Source organism: Xiphophorus hellerii, chromosome 18, assembly GCF_003331165.1.
Source record: "Xiphophorus hellerii strain 12219 chromosome 18, Xiphophorus_hellerii-4.1, whole genome shotgun sequence".
NCBI lineage: Eukaryota > Metazoa > Chordata > Actinopteri > Cyprinodontiformes > Poeciliidae > Xiphophorus > Xiphophorus hellerii.
The window spans coordinates 22,375,058-22,392,740 of record NC_045689.1 but is presented as its reverse complement, the minus strand read 5'-3'; the positions used below and the strand labels follow the sequence as shown (position 1 = coordinate 22,392,740).

The 17,683-nt window shown below is 37.6% G+C and overlaps 1 protein-coding gene across 6 annotated transcripts in view; it reads left to right on the top strand.

Annotated features, from left to right (window-relative positions):
- The first annotated feature begins 842 nt into the window (after positions 1-842).
- Positions 843-17,683, top strand: part of arhgef12a (Rho guanine nucleotide exchange factor (GEF) 12a) — a 60,632-nt gene continuing 43,791 nt past the window's right edge. For 2 of the 6 annotated variants that reach the window (XM_032545163.1, XM_032545159.1), the window contains exon 1: positions 1,021-2,425. In XM_032545163.1, coding sequence (XP_032401054.1) covers positions 2,394-2,425 — 32 coding nt within the window. In that variant the 5' untranslated portion in view covers positions 1,021-2,393. Of the gene's footprint in view, positions 926-1,020; positions 2,426-17,683 lie in introns of those variants that run through there. The other 4 variants (XM_032545162.1, XM_032545161.1, XM_032545160.1 and 1 more) reach the window with 4 other exon arrangements.

Here is a 17,683-nt window from a genome sequence, read left to right as displayed (position 1 = left end):
ATTTTACATTTGTAGATTTCAATATTTCTCCATAGAAATTATGTTAATTTGACACAATTTGACTGCATAAAGATAGATGAACAGCTTAGTTTAGTGAGAATCATTTTTTAAATTGTACTTTATTTATTTAATTCAACTTTAATTAACTATTAGTATCATTTTTGATTGTTCCTATGTTAAAATGAATATTAAAAAATGAAGCTAGCTTGTGGTTAATGTCTAAAATATTTATTAATAGAGTATGCTAATAAACTTTTTGAATCTATTTCAAGAAGGTGGCATGCAAATCTGCTCCTTGACAATGGCAACAGTTGCCTCAGGGTAAAAAAGCTTAGCTTGTTTGCGAACTTGACTTTAATGGTAGCCCTGTGGTTAAATTGCAGGATGCTAAATTGAGTTCTTGCTCTAACAAAGTAACTTTCTCCCAGTGCAACTCTTATCACAACTTTCTATAAGACTTTTCATTTTTAAGGATTTAAACACAAGGAAAGAACATTTTTTTCTCAAAAAAATACATTTAGACGGATCAATCAATCAATCAATCAATCAATCAATCAATCAATCTATCTATCTATCTATCTATCTATCTATCTATCTATCTATCTATCTATCTATCTATCTATCTATCTATCTATCTATCTATCTATCTATCTATCTATCTATTTAGCCATCACTGAATATTACATTCAGAAACGTATGCCTTTTCAAATGCAAACGATTCCATTTAAATTTAAATACTTTTATTGGACAATATTTAATGCGTCAGAAAATCCATTTTGGGATGCAATATAGTGTCATTACACATGCTCAGCCTGGATTTTTCTTGATAGCGCAAGGCCTGTAAGAATGCATCATACACTAAAAGAATTGATATCACGTTGTTGTTTCGTGTGGAAGGAGCAGCGGGGGGCCTGTTGTCACGAATGTAAGCAGTTTAACAGTAATGTTTGCTAACGTTGTGATGCAACCAAGCATTTTCCCATCTCCCGGCGGAAGTGGTCAGTGGAAGCGCTACTGGACTCCAACTGGTAGCGGGCTAGGGCGTTGCTAGCGGCAGAAAGTGGGATTTTTTTTTTCTCGCTACCTTTCCTCAAGTTATACTCTTCCACTAGCCGCGTCTTCCATCGGAAAACAGCGCCTTTTGCGTTTGCCAAAAGTTTTGGGGGCCCCTCTCCGAGGCTTTCGGTCGTTGTTTACAGAGGGGCGGTGGATAGTTTGCGTCCCGTTAGCTGGCCGCGGAGCTAACCTGCTTTCCATCCACGGGAATTCTGCCGAGAAACGACCGGATTCTGGAAACATGGAGTCAAGCAACGTAGCGCTGTGCTAACCGACTCCGCTGGATTTTCTCTGTGCTCCCGGAGACTTTTCTACACGGAGACATATCACAAGTTAGTCTGGACTCGAGAGGGTGTTGTTACGTATGATTTTCCGTCGCGGCTCGGCTCATTGTTGTGAACGGGAGTTTGCTTAGTTTGCACTCGGAACAAGAGCACACACGAAGCAAAGTTTTTTTTTTTTTTTCTTTTTTGCTGAAAGGGCTCATCTGTTTTGTTTGCTGGTAGCAGGCGAGATTTAACCCCACCAGTTTACCGTGAGAAAGGATTTCCAAAAAAAAAAAAAACAACAACAACTGTATTTCTTCTTTTATATACATAAATATGATCACCTTAAGCCGCTTTGTTTTTTAATCTCAACATATAGCCGCAGTTGTTTTTGCTAACTTGTAACACGGCTCGTTGATACTCGCTACTGAGCGATTCTCATGATCACGGGAGAGTCGTTCCCGCAGCCACAGGCAGGCATTTCTGGGAACAGGGAATACCAGATGGGACTGCAGGAATTTCCAGCATCTTTAAAGATCATTTAGGCATCGAGGCCACTCGTAGCCGATCAAGGGGTGGTGGCAGACGGACTGCATCGCAGGGCCAAGGTGTTCGGTGCTGCATTTGGATTGTTTACACGTCTCCTACCGGCGGAAGCTGGGGATGTGAATGCAAAAAGAGTCTCGCAAGGAGTTCATGCATGCACGTCCACTTGTGCCAGCTAGAGCTGTTTTTATATTTATTATTGCTGGCAAAAAGCTCTACACTGTAAGGTCCTTGCTGCTGTTTCATTTCGACAAGGATTACCTGTAAACATGATCAACCAGTCAGTGTTTTATTAGATTTTTTTTATTCGGGTTTTTTTTTTTTTTTCGTATTTAATTTTTGGACGTGCCTTGCAACAACTTAACTGTTTTTTTTTACCAAAGGGAGTTGATTCGAAGCACAGCTTATAATCCTTGCCTACTCAAAGACGAATGCCGGAGAAAGACGCTCCAGGAAGCCAGATCACCAAGCTCTGGAAAATGCTAATGGGATATAATTTGCTGCAAATCTAGAACCGGAAGCCCAATGAGTGACCCACAGTTCAGTTCCACTGACAGGTAATGTCTAATCATCCACTGTCTGAACGCACAAACACACACAGACACACACTGATTAAGCCTTCTAAGGCCACGGTTCACAAACTGTGGTACATGTGCTACTGGTGGTACTCTGGCAGCTTTCAGTGGCACTTTGAAAAAAAAAAGTGGGCATCAGTTACTTCTAATGTAAATACAAACAAATAAAGTCCAAATTAGAAATTCCAAGCACCAATCACCACTCCAAAGATACGATTCTGCCATTATTTCTTTGATTGGTTTCATTTAGCGCATCAGAACTAAGAACTCCCATCATTTATGGTCTTCAAACACATCAACCAGCAGCATGCACTTTGATGCATTTTTGTAAGCATGACAGGTAGCTCAATCAGCTCAAATAGATCATACACCGCAAAGGAACATTTATTCTATGTATGAAAGCCATAATATGATTAAAAAAAAAATCATCAGAAGTGTTTTTACTTTAATTGCTACAGAATATTTTATGCCAGGAAGCCAAATTGGATTTATTGGACAAGGTTGGTGAAAATTCTCCTATTCAAATTCTAACCTTTATGTTAATTTCTCCAAGTTGGAACATTGAAATTTTAAGTTTAGAGTAAAAAGGAAATTCATAATGAAACTGAATACTTCAGTCAATCACGCAGTGGTGCAGCACACAGAGATGACAATGTTTCAAAAGAAATGCACTGCTCAGGCCAATACTGACTTCAGATTTTTTTTTTTCAGGTCTGGGCTGCTTATCCAGATTTTGACAGATTCATTTTTGTTTTCTTTTTAATTTCCAAAATCTATAACATGCACAAAATATAAAAATGTGCTGCATGTTGTTTAATAGATGTGGTAGTTTTTAATCCAGCGGAAAGTGGGAAGTTCTTAGAATTATCTTGACATCATTGGCATCACAGCATCTGCCCCTAAGCTTAACCGATTCTTAATAAATTAAAACAAGTGCCTCTGTGTTGGCTGATGCAGTTTAAGATGGAAAAATGGCAGGAGTCCTTAGTTAAACAGTTGATGACCAATCAATTGTTCAAGTGAAAATGTTCAGATTCTGATCTCTGGCTGATTGATTGGTGTTTAACCTCAATTGAGTAATAAAGCCCTTCTCTATGGTTGTGCTGGGAAAACTCGATATTTATTGAGGTAGTGCTTATTATAAAACTCTGAGAACCAATGTTCTGGTATTTTAACCTGACTGTCTAATTATTTGTGCACAGTAACATCGTTTTTAGTAAACGTTTTAATACAGATTACTCTGTGTTGATATGATCAGTTACAATTATGGAATTATATTACTGAAGAAGGACATCAAACCTTAATGGAAACTCTGCCAACCCTGGGTAATGTACTTCCTGCCAATGAGGAGGCCTTCAGTGTGTTTGTGCTAGGAAACAGTCCTCTCTAATCCATGTACACCTTTCAACATCACTATTACCCCTAAGCCTTTAAAGCTAACCCTCTCCTACACCTATTAAAGCAATCTCTGGATTTAAATAAAACCATGGCTGCATGAGGTAATCGCTTTATCTTGGCAGCTGTCTGTCCAAAAATCAAAGGTTAAACCAGAAGGGCTAAATAACATGTTTTTTGGGAGCTGAATAAAAGAGAGCCATGCGCGTGTTTGATGGCAGTGCATGGAGATACAGTCAGTGTACTGTATATCCCTGCACGCTGCCTTTACAGGAATGACTTCCTCTGTGGGTTTTGCACCTATAGGGAATAAGGAGGTGACTGTTCCCAATCTGACAAATGTATGACAGTGGAGCAGAAGTGAAGCTGGTGCATTACATCAAGCCTTCCTCCCTCCTAGAATCCCACATACCTGCAAGCAGAGCAGCAGGCCAAGCTTCCTGGAATGTGTTTGTAGACTTGGAACAGAGGGGAGCTTATTGCACAGGTTGGGATGTGAAATATCCTCATGGCTTTGAGCTGGAGGCTAAAGCCCAACCCATTTTACTTGACCCCCTTCCCCCACTGAAATGATGGCAACAGTGGCTGGCACCAACTGCAATTGTAGTGGTATTTTATTTTTATGTGTGTGGGTGTGTATGTGTGTGTGTGGTTTGTCTGATGGTATTTATGTGACTGGCTAAGCATGGGTTGGTATGTGATTCTTACAGTATGATAACCTTGATTTTAGAAATACAACCAAGTTTCATGGTTTCCTGATATTTACTGGAAAATGTAGAACGTAGACTTATTTATTTTAAACAGACAATAACACTTAGCAGAAAATGATTGATTAACTATACAAGTGTTATCAAGAAGATTTTCTTAGTATTTTGAATTTAATACATAGACTTAAGCAAAAAAAAAAAGAATAAACACATTTAAATTAGTATTTTTCTTTTTAGCGCTTTTACAAATGGATCATTCTTTGCTCTTCAGCTGTTTATAGGGTAAAACAAGTATATCATTGCCCTGGGATTTTAATCCTACTCTTGCATTAATTTTGTCTACTTACTTTATCTTGTTTTTAAAATAGAATAGAAGTACTTATTATCCCAGAGTTGGGGAATTTAGCAACATTTTTTGATTTATCTGTATGAATGGTGATGATGAATGATGATAACAGCTCTAACAGCTGACTCTCTCGGCTGCTTGGCAACAGGACGATTTCAATCCTTTTCTGTCTCAGTAAAATAGTTTCTGATATAGTCAGCGCCATACCTATGTTCCACCATGCTTGGCAAATTATTTAAAACAACAGTGTCTCCTTCTATAGTGTAAAATGATGTCCGCTCGTGTTAAAGGACATTATCACCACCTAATGCAGTGTACAGTATGCAGACCCCACTGTTGTTTTTATGACACTTTTTGCCCAGACAAAGGCCTGTGACCCTCTGACACTTCTGGGTCAGGACCCACCAGTTGGAAAAGACGGCTTTACCCAGACTGGTTTCAATGACATGATGCTAAATTTCACTGGTTTTGGAATTGTAAACATTGTATAACATATTTCAATCTTTATACACATTGTTACTGTTAACTGGACCATGCCTGTGTTGATTTAAAATGGTGCATTAATGTTGAAATCGGTGATGTTCGTATGTTGGGGTCCATGACTTTTCAGCTCCAATAATAATTTTTTTTTACCCTACATAAAGAAAATATGTAACTTTAATGTATTATTAAAGTTAAAGAGCAGATTTTACAGTAGGCCTTTCTGTGCAGCTACGTGTGTGCCTCGGTTGCAAAACCAATTTGGTTGCTTTCGTGTAGGATGCAGCTGCTCATCAGGGTGTATGTGAAAAGTACTTGATAGTGCTGCATTTCCTTCGCTTCCTCTCACTTCACGTGCAACACTTCGCAGCCTGTGTTTGCAGCAGCGTCGGCTTTGACTGCAATTTGCTTCTCACATGTATCAGGCACTCTGCCGGTGGGCTCAGTTTAGTGTGCCTGCTAGGTCTTTGTCACAGAGTTCTGCTGATCTCCACGTTTTCCCACCACCTCCCTACTGAGGTCCTCCCGGAAACCGGTGCTGTTGACATCACTGGTTGTAAACAATGGTTTTCAGTGCAAGCAGGTCGTCCGTCCAGTGCATATTCCTGCAGCTGTTTGTCATAGAAGTCTGAAAAATGTCTGTCCAAATGTCAGTATGTTTGCACCTTTTAGAAGTTTCCATCAGAAGTAAAAATCCTTTCAGAATAGATGTGGAGGATGTATATTTCTGTAAACAGTTACTGTTTGTTAAGTAATGAGGACCACAAAGTGACAATGTCAGCTCTTTTTGACAATAACAGAGCTGAAGTTTATGTTTGCCATGCTGCAGTGTAGTTTGTTTCCTCGTGATAAATGTTTTCGTGAGTGCTTCTGACAGCTTGGCTTGCTGGTATGCATCTCCTCCATTTTGGCAACCTTCCATGATAATGCAGCATCCTTTCATTCCATCAACTTAGTGCTGATACTGAAGGAGCTGTGTCAGCTGCTCTGCGCTATGCATTAAAAACGAGTATGTAGAGATAAATTACAGACAAGAGCTGAAAAAGGCTCAACGTAAGGTACCAACTGCATGTTTCTTTCAAAGAAAAAGGAATTTGATTTCAATTAAAACATCTTTGAATTCAGTTACAATATTCCTTCGGCAGAGTATGACATTCAACATGCTTTTAGCTAATAAATTACACGTTCTTTAAAGGCATCGTAAAATTGCTATGTTTAAATGGTGAATGACACAAGCGTGATGGTGTTGCTTTGACAAGCGGTTATGAGAGCTTACAGTATTACAACTTATAACACCACAGCAATTAAAATGTATAACATGATCTAAATGTTGTTACTTAAAACAGAAATGCAACAATTATTACTGCCGGTGCTTCTCATATTAAAATATACAATACAATGATTATTATGTTTATAATAATGATATTGATACGTAGACAAACATTTGGAAAGTGAATTAACAAATGAGTGTGGTGACCAACCCTCTATTTAAATTCAGTGGCATATTTGATGTACTTATGACAATGTTGTCAGTTTCTTTCTGCTAAAGATAGGGGAAAAAAGTTAAATTCAACTGCACAAGTAATCAGGTAAACAGTGTCACCTACAACAGAAGGTTGAAATAATATATAGTTTTTTAATTATTACTTTTAAAATATGAAAACAGTTGTGGAAAGTGCAAGGAAATGTAACGTAAAGCACTACTAAATTCTTTAGTTTTTAAATGAACATGCTTAATTTAGGGACTATTTTCCTTTTGCCTTTCCGCTCTTTAAAGAGTAACAGTGAATCTAAGAAGCTAATATAAGTTGGTCATTGAGCAGGGCTATGCTCTCATCTAACAAACCTGCAGTCTACTGCTGAACTGCCTCTTTGTAGGCAAAATGTAGCATCTAAAAAGCACTACGTTAATAACAGCTTGCTGCGCTCTGCAAGTTTCCATTGTAGAACACAAGCAGACAGTTTTCTTTCTTATTTACAAGAGAATTGTCTTGAGTTAATGTTATTGCACAAAGTCTACATAGGTTGTTGTATGTAAATGCCCAGTTAGTTCAACGTGAGAGTAGGATGTGCTATTCTACAGAACAAAAATACCTCTTTGTATAAACAATAATAGTCATCGGTGAATGTCGGGAACATCACTGGCGAGTCAGTACTTTTCTATTCGCCATGAGAGGTTCAGATTAAAATAATTTTTAAGGTCATAGAGAAGTGCCCAAGTCCATTCCTGAAAGTTGCTCTCCTTCAACTTTTAGGCACATCCCTAAATCACATTTAGATGTCTTTATATTTAAAGACTTTACTGTATTTGAGAAGTCTAGAGGATTCTCTTGCAAGAATACTCCTTCTTCTCCAGGTTTTAAATCACAGTCCATTTAAATGCTAAAATACTTACTCTCTAGACTTATATTTTAATTATAGATTTAAAAGGGACTGATTGCAGTTTTCTGGCCCATCACTGATCATTGATTTTTAAAAACCTGACCTGTTGATTCCGATTTTAGCCCATACTGATTTTTTTCTCTCTGAGATATTGCTAAATATAGCAAGAAAGTCGCTAAGTTGGCAACAGTGGGGTGACTATTATTAACTGCAAACGTGCAGACATGACCTGCTGGGCTGGTCTGTGTGTCAAACTTCTCTCATGGCAGAGCAAAAATTGACTGGTGGATTTTTTGACCTTTGATGAGGTCGATAAGATCGGTGGATAAGATCGCTTCACATCCAGGTACTGGCAGATGATCGATCTCCCAAAATTAAGGAAATCAGGGCCCATTTATCAGCCGGCTGATTTAGCGGTGCATCCCTTCTTTTAACGTTGATTTTAAATTCGATATATGAGCCTCAGCTCCTTCAGACTAGTGCCAGCAGAAAATAGGAAACACCTGGTGGAACTGCACATCTCCTAAGCTTATCAACTACTTCTCAGTTTAACGCTACTAAGAACCGTTGAAAACAACAAAATGGACAAACTTTGGTTGTGATGAAGTGTTGATTGCGAAGAACCGGAAAGAGCAGGAGCTTCTTAAAGAGACATAGGCCCAATTTCAAGGCATTAAGCTATGAAGTCAATTTGTTTTATAAATAGAAACCATTTTTACAACAACTGAAGGTAAAGTTACTTGGTTGTGCAATGAAATGGCACAGTTGTGCCTGGAAAATACATAAAACACCTCCCTGTATAGAGGGCTAAATGGGGCTTTCTGATGACCTTAGGGTGTCACACCAAAATAAATACCTATTAAGGAAGCAGAACTGCAATACAAAGTGATTCACAGATATCAAACTCGCAACATGAAGGTCAAAAGATTGTCATACATGTAAATATATAACACACAAAAAATAATTTAATTGAAACTATTTATCTTCTTTCTTAACTTATTATTGGGGCCTGCCATAGCAATGCATAGGACAGCATTACTATGGCATTTCAATGCCTCCATGCAATGCATGGCAGGCACCTATTCTACACATCAAAATAACTGCCGGATCCTTTCACCGTTAATACAAGGGATTAGTGAGGCCTTTTAAAATGAAGCTTACTGAAAATTTCAAAATGAAAGCCTCAATATTCCTCTCAGGCCACTTGCAAAGCAAGGTTAAAATAAGGCTAAAATGTTTTTTGAACAATAACAATATTTGTTGTTAATCTGTTGCTAAGAGACGAGCTCGTCTTCTGGTAACCAAGTGCCACGAAGTAAACATTTGATTTTTACTTTTGCAAAATTTACTAATTGTAAATTTCTTGTGTCTAAGCTGATAAGCAGAATTTCATTAGAGCTTATGTTTTAAAAAAACAATATTACTTTTTAATTTGGTGGTAAGAGATGTGTGTTTTTTCTGCTAACGAATTGACACAAAGTATAAATCAAATTTAAATTTTTGTAATATAACAAAAAAAAAAAAACATTTTCACTTTTCTGCCAAATTCACCAAATGCACAATTCTTGTTAAGTAGTAACTGGTGTTAGATAAATAGTATTCAAAAGAGCAGAAGAAATCTTGAACAATAACAATATTTGTTGTTAATCTGTTGCTAAGAGACGAGCTCGTCTTCTAGTAACCAAGTGCCACGAAGTAAACATCAGATTTTTGCTCTGCAAAAATGTACCAACTGTAAATTCCTTGTGCCTAAGCAGTATTTCAAAAAAGCTTATGTTTTTTTATAAACAATAATATTACTTACTAATTTGGTGTTAAGAGATGAGCATTTTTTTATGGTAAAGAACTGGCATGGAGAATAAATCAGATTTTTACTATTGTTTTGAATGTATGTTTTATAATATATTTACCACCAATGACAAAAACCCCCAAAACATTTTCACTTTTCTGCCAAATTCACCAAATGCACAATTCTTGTTAAGTAGTAAGTAGTATAAGATAATTAGTATTTCAAAAGAGCAGGAGAAATCTTATGTTTTTTGGACAATAACAATATTTGTTGTTTATCTGTTGCTAAGAGACTAGCGTGTTTTCTTGAAACAAAGTGCCACAAATATAACATCTGAAGGCATCAGAAGGCAGTGAATTAACATTAACATTAGCACCTTTTCCCTAAAATAAGGGTTTTAGCTATTATTTCATTTATTCACCAAGTTTAGCACACTGAATGGAGGAAGTCAATGTAAGACAACGTGTTTGTGATACCCCACAGGCCACTGGCAGCATTTAGGCTAACATTAGCATTTTGGCTAATTTTAACTAATACACTAATTTTAACATACTGAATGGAGTAAGTCCATGCTACTCAACATGTTTGTGACTCTTCACATGCTACTGAGTACATTGTAGTTTACTTTAGCATTGATGGTAATTTTTAGCATCAGAACGCTGGGTTCTAATCGACGGGCACACTTTGGCATGCCCTGTTTAAATTTTTTCAGAAATGTTCTAGTTCATTAAAAACATTATCCACATAAGACTTTTTTATTGGGGGGTATTAGTGGAGTGGCCTAATCTGAGGTTGTTTACTATATGTGTCAGAGCAGACTGACTGTCCAAACTTCATGATAGAAAATGTTTTGCATTAAAAAAGATCATGTTGATCTTTTTTCCCTAGTTGTAGCAACATGTAGCATGTTTAAAGTGTAGCTTAAAATGTGCAAATGTTGGAGGTTACAACAATCCCCTGAATTAAATAGAAGTCTGAGGCACACAAATTGGCCTAAGTGTTTCAAAAATGTCCTGCGTGAGACACTTCCAGCAATCAAAAGCTTTTTATCATTTTAATAATAGCAGAGTAGCATATTGTGTTTGAAAACAACTTATAAGTACATTGTCTGTACCTCTCTTCATTTGTCATATTTTTGCTGTTCATCCTAAAATTAAGTTCGATTTGGCTAAGCTGAAAAAGAGGACCTTTTCAGCTTCTGAAAAGGTTCAGAAGCTTATACTCTTCCCACTTTCATGTGGAAAGAGTATGCTCTTCCCACATGAAAGTGGGAAGATTATTTTTATACTCTTCCCACTTGTTGTTACAAATATTATGTATATTTATGAACAAGTGCAAATTGACTTATAAGTCTAAACATTTTGAGCCAAAGTGTTCGTATCTAATTTTTAAAAATGAGAATATTATTGTTGAAAATGTAGCTGTGTCAGTAAATTGAATGCCTGAAAAAAAAAGAAAAGAAAAACGCTTATAAAGCTTGGAAAAGGATTAGAATGGCAGAGAATTAAGAATCAAGCCTTGCCTGAGGGATGGGGATGTTGAAGAATGGGCATTAGCAAGGGCACCAAGTGCCTGGGGAGTTTGGGGTCTATCACCCAGCTTTGTGATGCTGATGCCTCTGGACACCTCTTACAATCCTGTCTTGTTAGCCACAAGAGCTTCAGGGCTGGACATTACTTTCACTCCATAAAAGACTGGATCACAACAATAAACTAAAGAGGAACAAGGAGAGATTTGTCTTGTCCAAGTGTTATGTCCTCACATGTCCATTTAACTGTTCATGACCTTAAACCTGGCTAGTGCCTTATAGGTAACAACACTAGCTCTCAGCCCATGTGTCCTGCTGATTGTAGAGCGGCATTATAAGCCTGTCTCTATTTGATGATTTCTTTTCCTGTAAATGTGTTTAAAAGTTTTTTTGCTGCTGTCGTGTGTTGCGGGATTATCTGAAACAACTGGAAATGGACGGTGGATTTTAAAAAGCACAGTCAGGTATAATATCTGTGTCATGTTTTAGACTCATGTTATGAGATTGAGGACGTTGTATGAAAGGTGGTGCTTTAGAAAGTGAGAAACTACCTGCCTCAGCAGTGTTATTAGTATTGCAGTGTGTCAGCTGATTCCGGGGTGCCATGGAAGACAATCCATGTATAACTCAAGTGCAGTTCCTAATGTGATATTACCTTTAGGAAGTCTATGTGGAGTAAAGCATGAATAGTTAAGAGCTAATGAAAATAATTATAGTTTTTCCCTTGAGAGTTTCCAGAGTAGGTGTTGTTCTTGGTCACTGAATGTCCTTCTTCAACCTGTCCATGTTGGATTAATTTAAAGAGTGCTATTTTCTGTCTAAAATGACAAAAAAGGTGTCACTAGTTTGCCACTACACTCAAGCATCATAACACTTACTAATTTTAGAGGTTGGCCAAGATGGATTTTTTTAAAGGCCAGTGTCAATCTTTAGAAATCAGAGCCTCCTATGCATGCTGTGATTTTTATTTTTTTGTAGCAATTTTTATTTTAAATAAAACAGAAATACAACAAGATTAAAAACATATAATTATACACTAACTGACCAGTCCAAAAAGTTAATCGCCTAGAAGGAATTGTCCAGTTTATTGTATTTTGGTACGAGAACTGACAGAGAGTGCAATTTTTTCTTCATATTAAGTAGTAGTATTAAGAGTGGAGCTAACGCGCACACTAGGAGCATTGTGGTTCATGTCCTAAATTGGCACCTTTAACTAGTAAAATTTCAAACTATATATGTAGATGTTATAGACAAATAACATCTACATATATATACATCAGATACCTGATGCTTGAAATTCAGTGTTTCCTATGTTTTCTTTTACACATTCTGTTCTTAGTATAAAAAACCCAATATTGCAATATTTTAATCTTAATTAGGCCTTAGCCAATAAGTAGCAGACAATTCAGCCCTCGTTAATATAAAAAATATATAATTTAAATCATCCTGTTTGGGAAAACTATAGACAATGTCACACTTAGTACAAGTGTTAATGTCATTTATGGGAGTGCGTACCATTTGATCTAGTTGTACAATTATTATTTTATTTTATAGTAATTTCTTCCATTTGCCTGTCAAGTTTCCTGTTGATATAAATATGTTTTATTACTGAGGGACAAAAAGGCTCTTACTGAAATTAATTACATTGAAAGAACAAATAAATAAAACCTGGATGTGTTTAAAGTGTAAACTTTGCCAAATAGGCAGCTCTGAACTGTTGTTTGAACCAAACAAGTAAACTATGATCCAAAAAAACCCTGGAGCAATTCACTAACAATGGGAATGCAAAAGGCTATCCAGCAAACCAAATAAAATAAGTGATCCAAAGAGAGGAAGTGACTTTGATTATGATTGTGATGAAGAAGTGAATGTTATTAGGAAGACATGCATCTGGCACAATGTTTAATATTGAGATGATTATTGTGATTAACCCATTATTTCCTCTCTTCTCTCTTCCATCATGGTTTCCTCACCTCTTTTCATGACCTCATGCATTTGAGCCACTCAGACCCTTTATAAGGTTTGAGAATCAGTGACATTGCCAATCTATTTGCACAGATGTGTTGCATTGCTGAGTGGTGCAGACACAACCAAGTAGCAAATCTTGCACATCATCTGTTTTTAATCCACTACTGTGTCATAGAATCTAAATTGCTCACAAATGAACTGGGTGCACTTTTTTTGTTTGCCAAATGCTGCTGCTGTCTTCTCGGAGGCTGCTTATTTAACCCCTTCACCATTCCATACCCTTGGCATGAAAACTGTGATCTTACGGTTATTACCAACGAGGCGGATCGCAACTTTAGCGTTGTTGGTGGGGAATATTTAACCAGTGTTTTGGAGATTATTACATCACCATTTTCTCCCATCAGGTATCCAAAATGCTGCCACATAAATAATTTGAAAGTGATGGAGGCCTTTTTAATGCTTTCGTAAATGCGTGATTTATTGTTGAACCGTGTCAATTCATTATGGGACACATAATGAATTACTTCCTTTCCTTCTTCAGCGTAGAGGGTGTTAACTTAGAGCATTCAGCTTCACCCTTGGGGCTTATGAAATGGCTTTAATGTACCTCACTATATGAATACACGTACAACTACTGGACAACGTTGCAAGATAGAATTCTCTTTGACAAGAAATATCTTGATCTTGTTCCAAGTGCTCTGATTATACCTCCATCTAACAAAATCTAAGCTAGCCCGCTGCTGTGATTTGTGCCTGATTGTTAACGTGTTTGTAGTAATTCAGAACTGTTCCATGTTAAGTGATAAATACATATACAATACAATAGTCTGACTGCCATAAAAAATTTTATGAAAAGGTCCACTTAGAGTAACTAAAGCATTACACATACACCTATGCAAGGAATGTCAGTGTGAAAGGGGCATGTATTTGTGTTTCCAGGTGGGCGTGTGTGTGGGGGTGTGTGTTTGTCGGGCAGACACCTCTACAAACGTTTAAAATCTTTCCAAAAGAAACCAGAAATCAATAGCAGCAGAGAAAACCTGGTACAGTTTGGATTTCAAAAAGCCTGACTAGCTCAGGGAAGTCACTCATTGATTAGCATTGGTTTCAGGTCTGGCCGCAGGGCTCACAAATAATCAGCGGTTTGGACAGGTTAACACCTTTTTTCCTTTCCCAGTGCTCAAGGACAGCAGACAGCATAGCGTGAAGAAATGTCTATCCCCCGGCCCTCATGTCAGGAATCCCGATGAGGTTTATTGGGGCAGAAAGGGCACAGATTCCCCCCTGAGGCTGTAGCTTGAGCTAAAAAGCTATTGGTCTTGTTTCTTTAACACACGCCACACCTCCCTCGCTTTTTCTGTCTCATTCGCTTATTTAATCCCTTTGTTCCTTAAAACTATGTTGCACTGAAGAGTACAACATGACAAGACTGTGAAAATGTACAGAAAATACTTTGTTTTATATTTGTGTAATGCGGAAGTTTTTTAAAAAAAGTAGCAGGATAGATGAGTGTAGAAAATTTGCAGAGAGTGGAAAATAGTGACATCATGCAGACTGCCTGTTGGTGTGTCTGCTCGGCTATAAAGATTAGATAATTGTTTTTGTGTTCATGTATCTTCTCATTGGCTGGCTACCAGCATAAATCAGACTGTATCATTACATGCATAGGACAGGCAAGCTTTAGGAGGTGCTGTCAATGGCTGGCTGGTTAAAAAGCAATGATTGTCAGTTCCATGAGGTATTTACTTGGCAGGCCAGCAGGCATTGCTCAGCACAAATAACAATCTGAGGACGGCACACCAGCCACACAGATTCCAAATGCAGTTTGCTAACTTTTCCAGTCTAATCTATCATCTCAGGATGTGCTTTAAGATGTGATGTTGGATTAGACACACCTTCGTCTAAGCTCTGCAGCCCTGGGTGCTTCTGTCAAAGCTGAATATTTCTGACTTAATACTGTGCTGTGAAGAAGTAAGTGAGTTTTTCTTTTAGGGTTCTTCTACTTTTTGTCAAACATGAAATGTTTCAAATGATCAAGCATATTGTCATCAGACAATGACAACTTGAGTAAATATAAAATATAAAAGCCAGTTATTTTGGGAAAAATGCTACCCAGACCAATGTGAGAAAGCAATGGTTCCCTAAATAAAACTAGTTGCGCACTGTGGGCACGACTATGTGTTTGCTATAATTGGTAGTGAGTCTTTTCGATTGCACGTGGAGGAATTTTGACCCACTCTTCTTTGCTGAATTGTTCATTCATCAGGTACCGATGCAGCAAAGCCCCCTTCTAACGTGCTATTCAGCTCTGTCTTGCGTGCCTCCTGCCACCGCCATGTTTGGATGTTTCATTGGAGTTCCTTTTATTAAATTCTCTGTTAGTGTCACACCTGATGTTATGGGATACACACTGTTCCACATTTTCTCCATTTGTGGACAGTGGCTCTAACTGTGGTTTGATGGAGTCTCAAACCTTAAAAATAGCTTGGTAACCCTTTCCAGATGGGTGGAGTTCCGTGACTTTGTTTCTAAGTTTTTCTTAAATTTCGTGATAGTACAAGTCTGGCAGTCTGAGTGAGACATTTGCCTTCTGCATCAGACCAGAACCGAACAGTGGGAGTTTAAGGTTTGAGTATTTACTTCCTCAAGTCCTCGACTCCTCATAGCTATCTAATCTGCTTTCTGGCTTCTAGAAGTTGAGTAGCTGGGGCTGTTTTGAATCCCATGAAATTCAGACCAATCAAACAATAGTTTCACAAGGAGAGGGGGGCAAAAATTTCACCAAGGAAGTTGTGGCAAGAAAGGACGGAGGACATAAAGCTGAAAATAATGCGATTTTTGTCACAGAACTGCGACAATGAGAACTGATTTCAGCAGTTCAGCTGAACCATGCAGAGCCCCAAACCATGTTTAGTTTGCTGAACAGTGTCTGCTAACTTTGGTTGAGTTTTCTTTATCACTTGTCCTCATTATTGTTTTGACATTTTTATAATAAATTAGTTGTTTATTATTCTCTAGATTGACATAAAATTGAACAGTGTACAGCTTCACAGGTTTCCTCCCAGTTTACACAAGTTTGTTACTTGGCATGCTGTTCCTTTGTTTCAGTTTGAAAGATCCAGTAGCTTGCAGGAAAACGTGTTCAAGTTCTACGCCCATAGAACTGTCTGTCGTCTTCTTCTTTTTTTCCTCTCTGTGGCCTGCTCTGCTACCAGCCTTTCTTACTGCCACTTTTGCCACAGTTGGCCCAGCTCTGCCACAGTTTTTCATCAAAACACCAAACCTCAATGGAGCATTCAAGCCCAAACCCGCTCCAGCGCTGCCCCTCCCTTCTGCCTTCTATGTTCTGACTCTGCCTTCTTTATGCCTTACTCACTCTCTGCACATTTAGTGGGCCAGTGCAGGAAGAGGCCCTCATTTTGATTGTGATAGCAATGTAGCATCTGAAGATTTCAGTGATCCGAGTAGTTTAATTAATTGAGTTTTTAATCAAAGAAATACATGGTTAGCTATGGTTTTTCTTGTCTATTTGTTGGTTTAGATTTCATCGCAATCTAAATATATAAAATAAGAAAGCCTTATTGTCATACAATGTGATGTGGTGACACTACCTAGCAACAGGAATAGACAAAACATGTTGTGCAATTAACTACCAGCCATATTACCTTTACTAATTTGCAGAGGACTGTAGTCAAATGCACAAAATGTTACAAAGAGTTGCAAATATATACAGTAAAGACCAAAAGTTTGGACACAACTGTGTGTCCAAACTTTTGGTCTGTACTCAGTTCAGACCAAAAGTTTGGACACACTTTCTCATTGGATTCAATGAGAAAGTGTGTCCAAACTTCTGGTCTGTACTGTATATATATATATATATATATATACAGTACAAACTTTTGGTCTGTACTGTATATATATATATATATATATATATATATATATATATATATACAGTACAGACCAAAAGTTTGGACACACCTTCTAATTCAATGGGTTTTCTTTATTTTCATGACAATATATAAGGCAAGAAATCCCACTTATTAACCTGACAGGGCACACCTATGAAGTGAAAACCATTTCAGGTGACTACCTCTTGAAGCTCATCAAGAAAATGCAGAGTGTGTGCAAAGCAGTAATCACAGCAAAAAGTTGCTACTTTGAAGAAACTAGAATATAAGGGGTATTTTCAGTTGTTTTACACTTTTTTGTTTAGTGCATATTTCCACATGTGTTATTCATAGTTTTGATGCCTTCAGTGTGAATCTACAATGTCAATAGTCATGAAAATAAAGGAAACTCATTGAATTAAAAGGTGTGTCCAAACTTTTGGTCTGTACTGTATATATATATATACAGTATATATACTGCCTGGCCAAAAAAAAAGTTGCCACCAAAAAATGGTCACACTCTAATATTTTGTTGGACCGCCTTTAGCTTTGATTACAGCCCGCATTCACTGTGGCATTGTTTCAATAAGCTTCTGCAGTGTCACAAGATTTATTTCCATCCAGTGTTGCATTAATCTTTCACCAAGATCTTGTATTGATGATGGGAGAGTCTGACCACTGCGCAAATCCTTCTCCAGCACATCCCAAAGATTCTCAATGGGGTTAAGGTCTGGACTTTGTGGTGGCCAATCCAT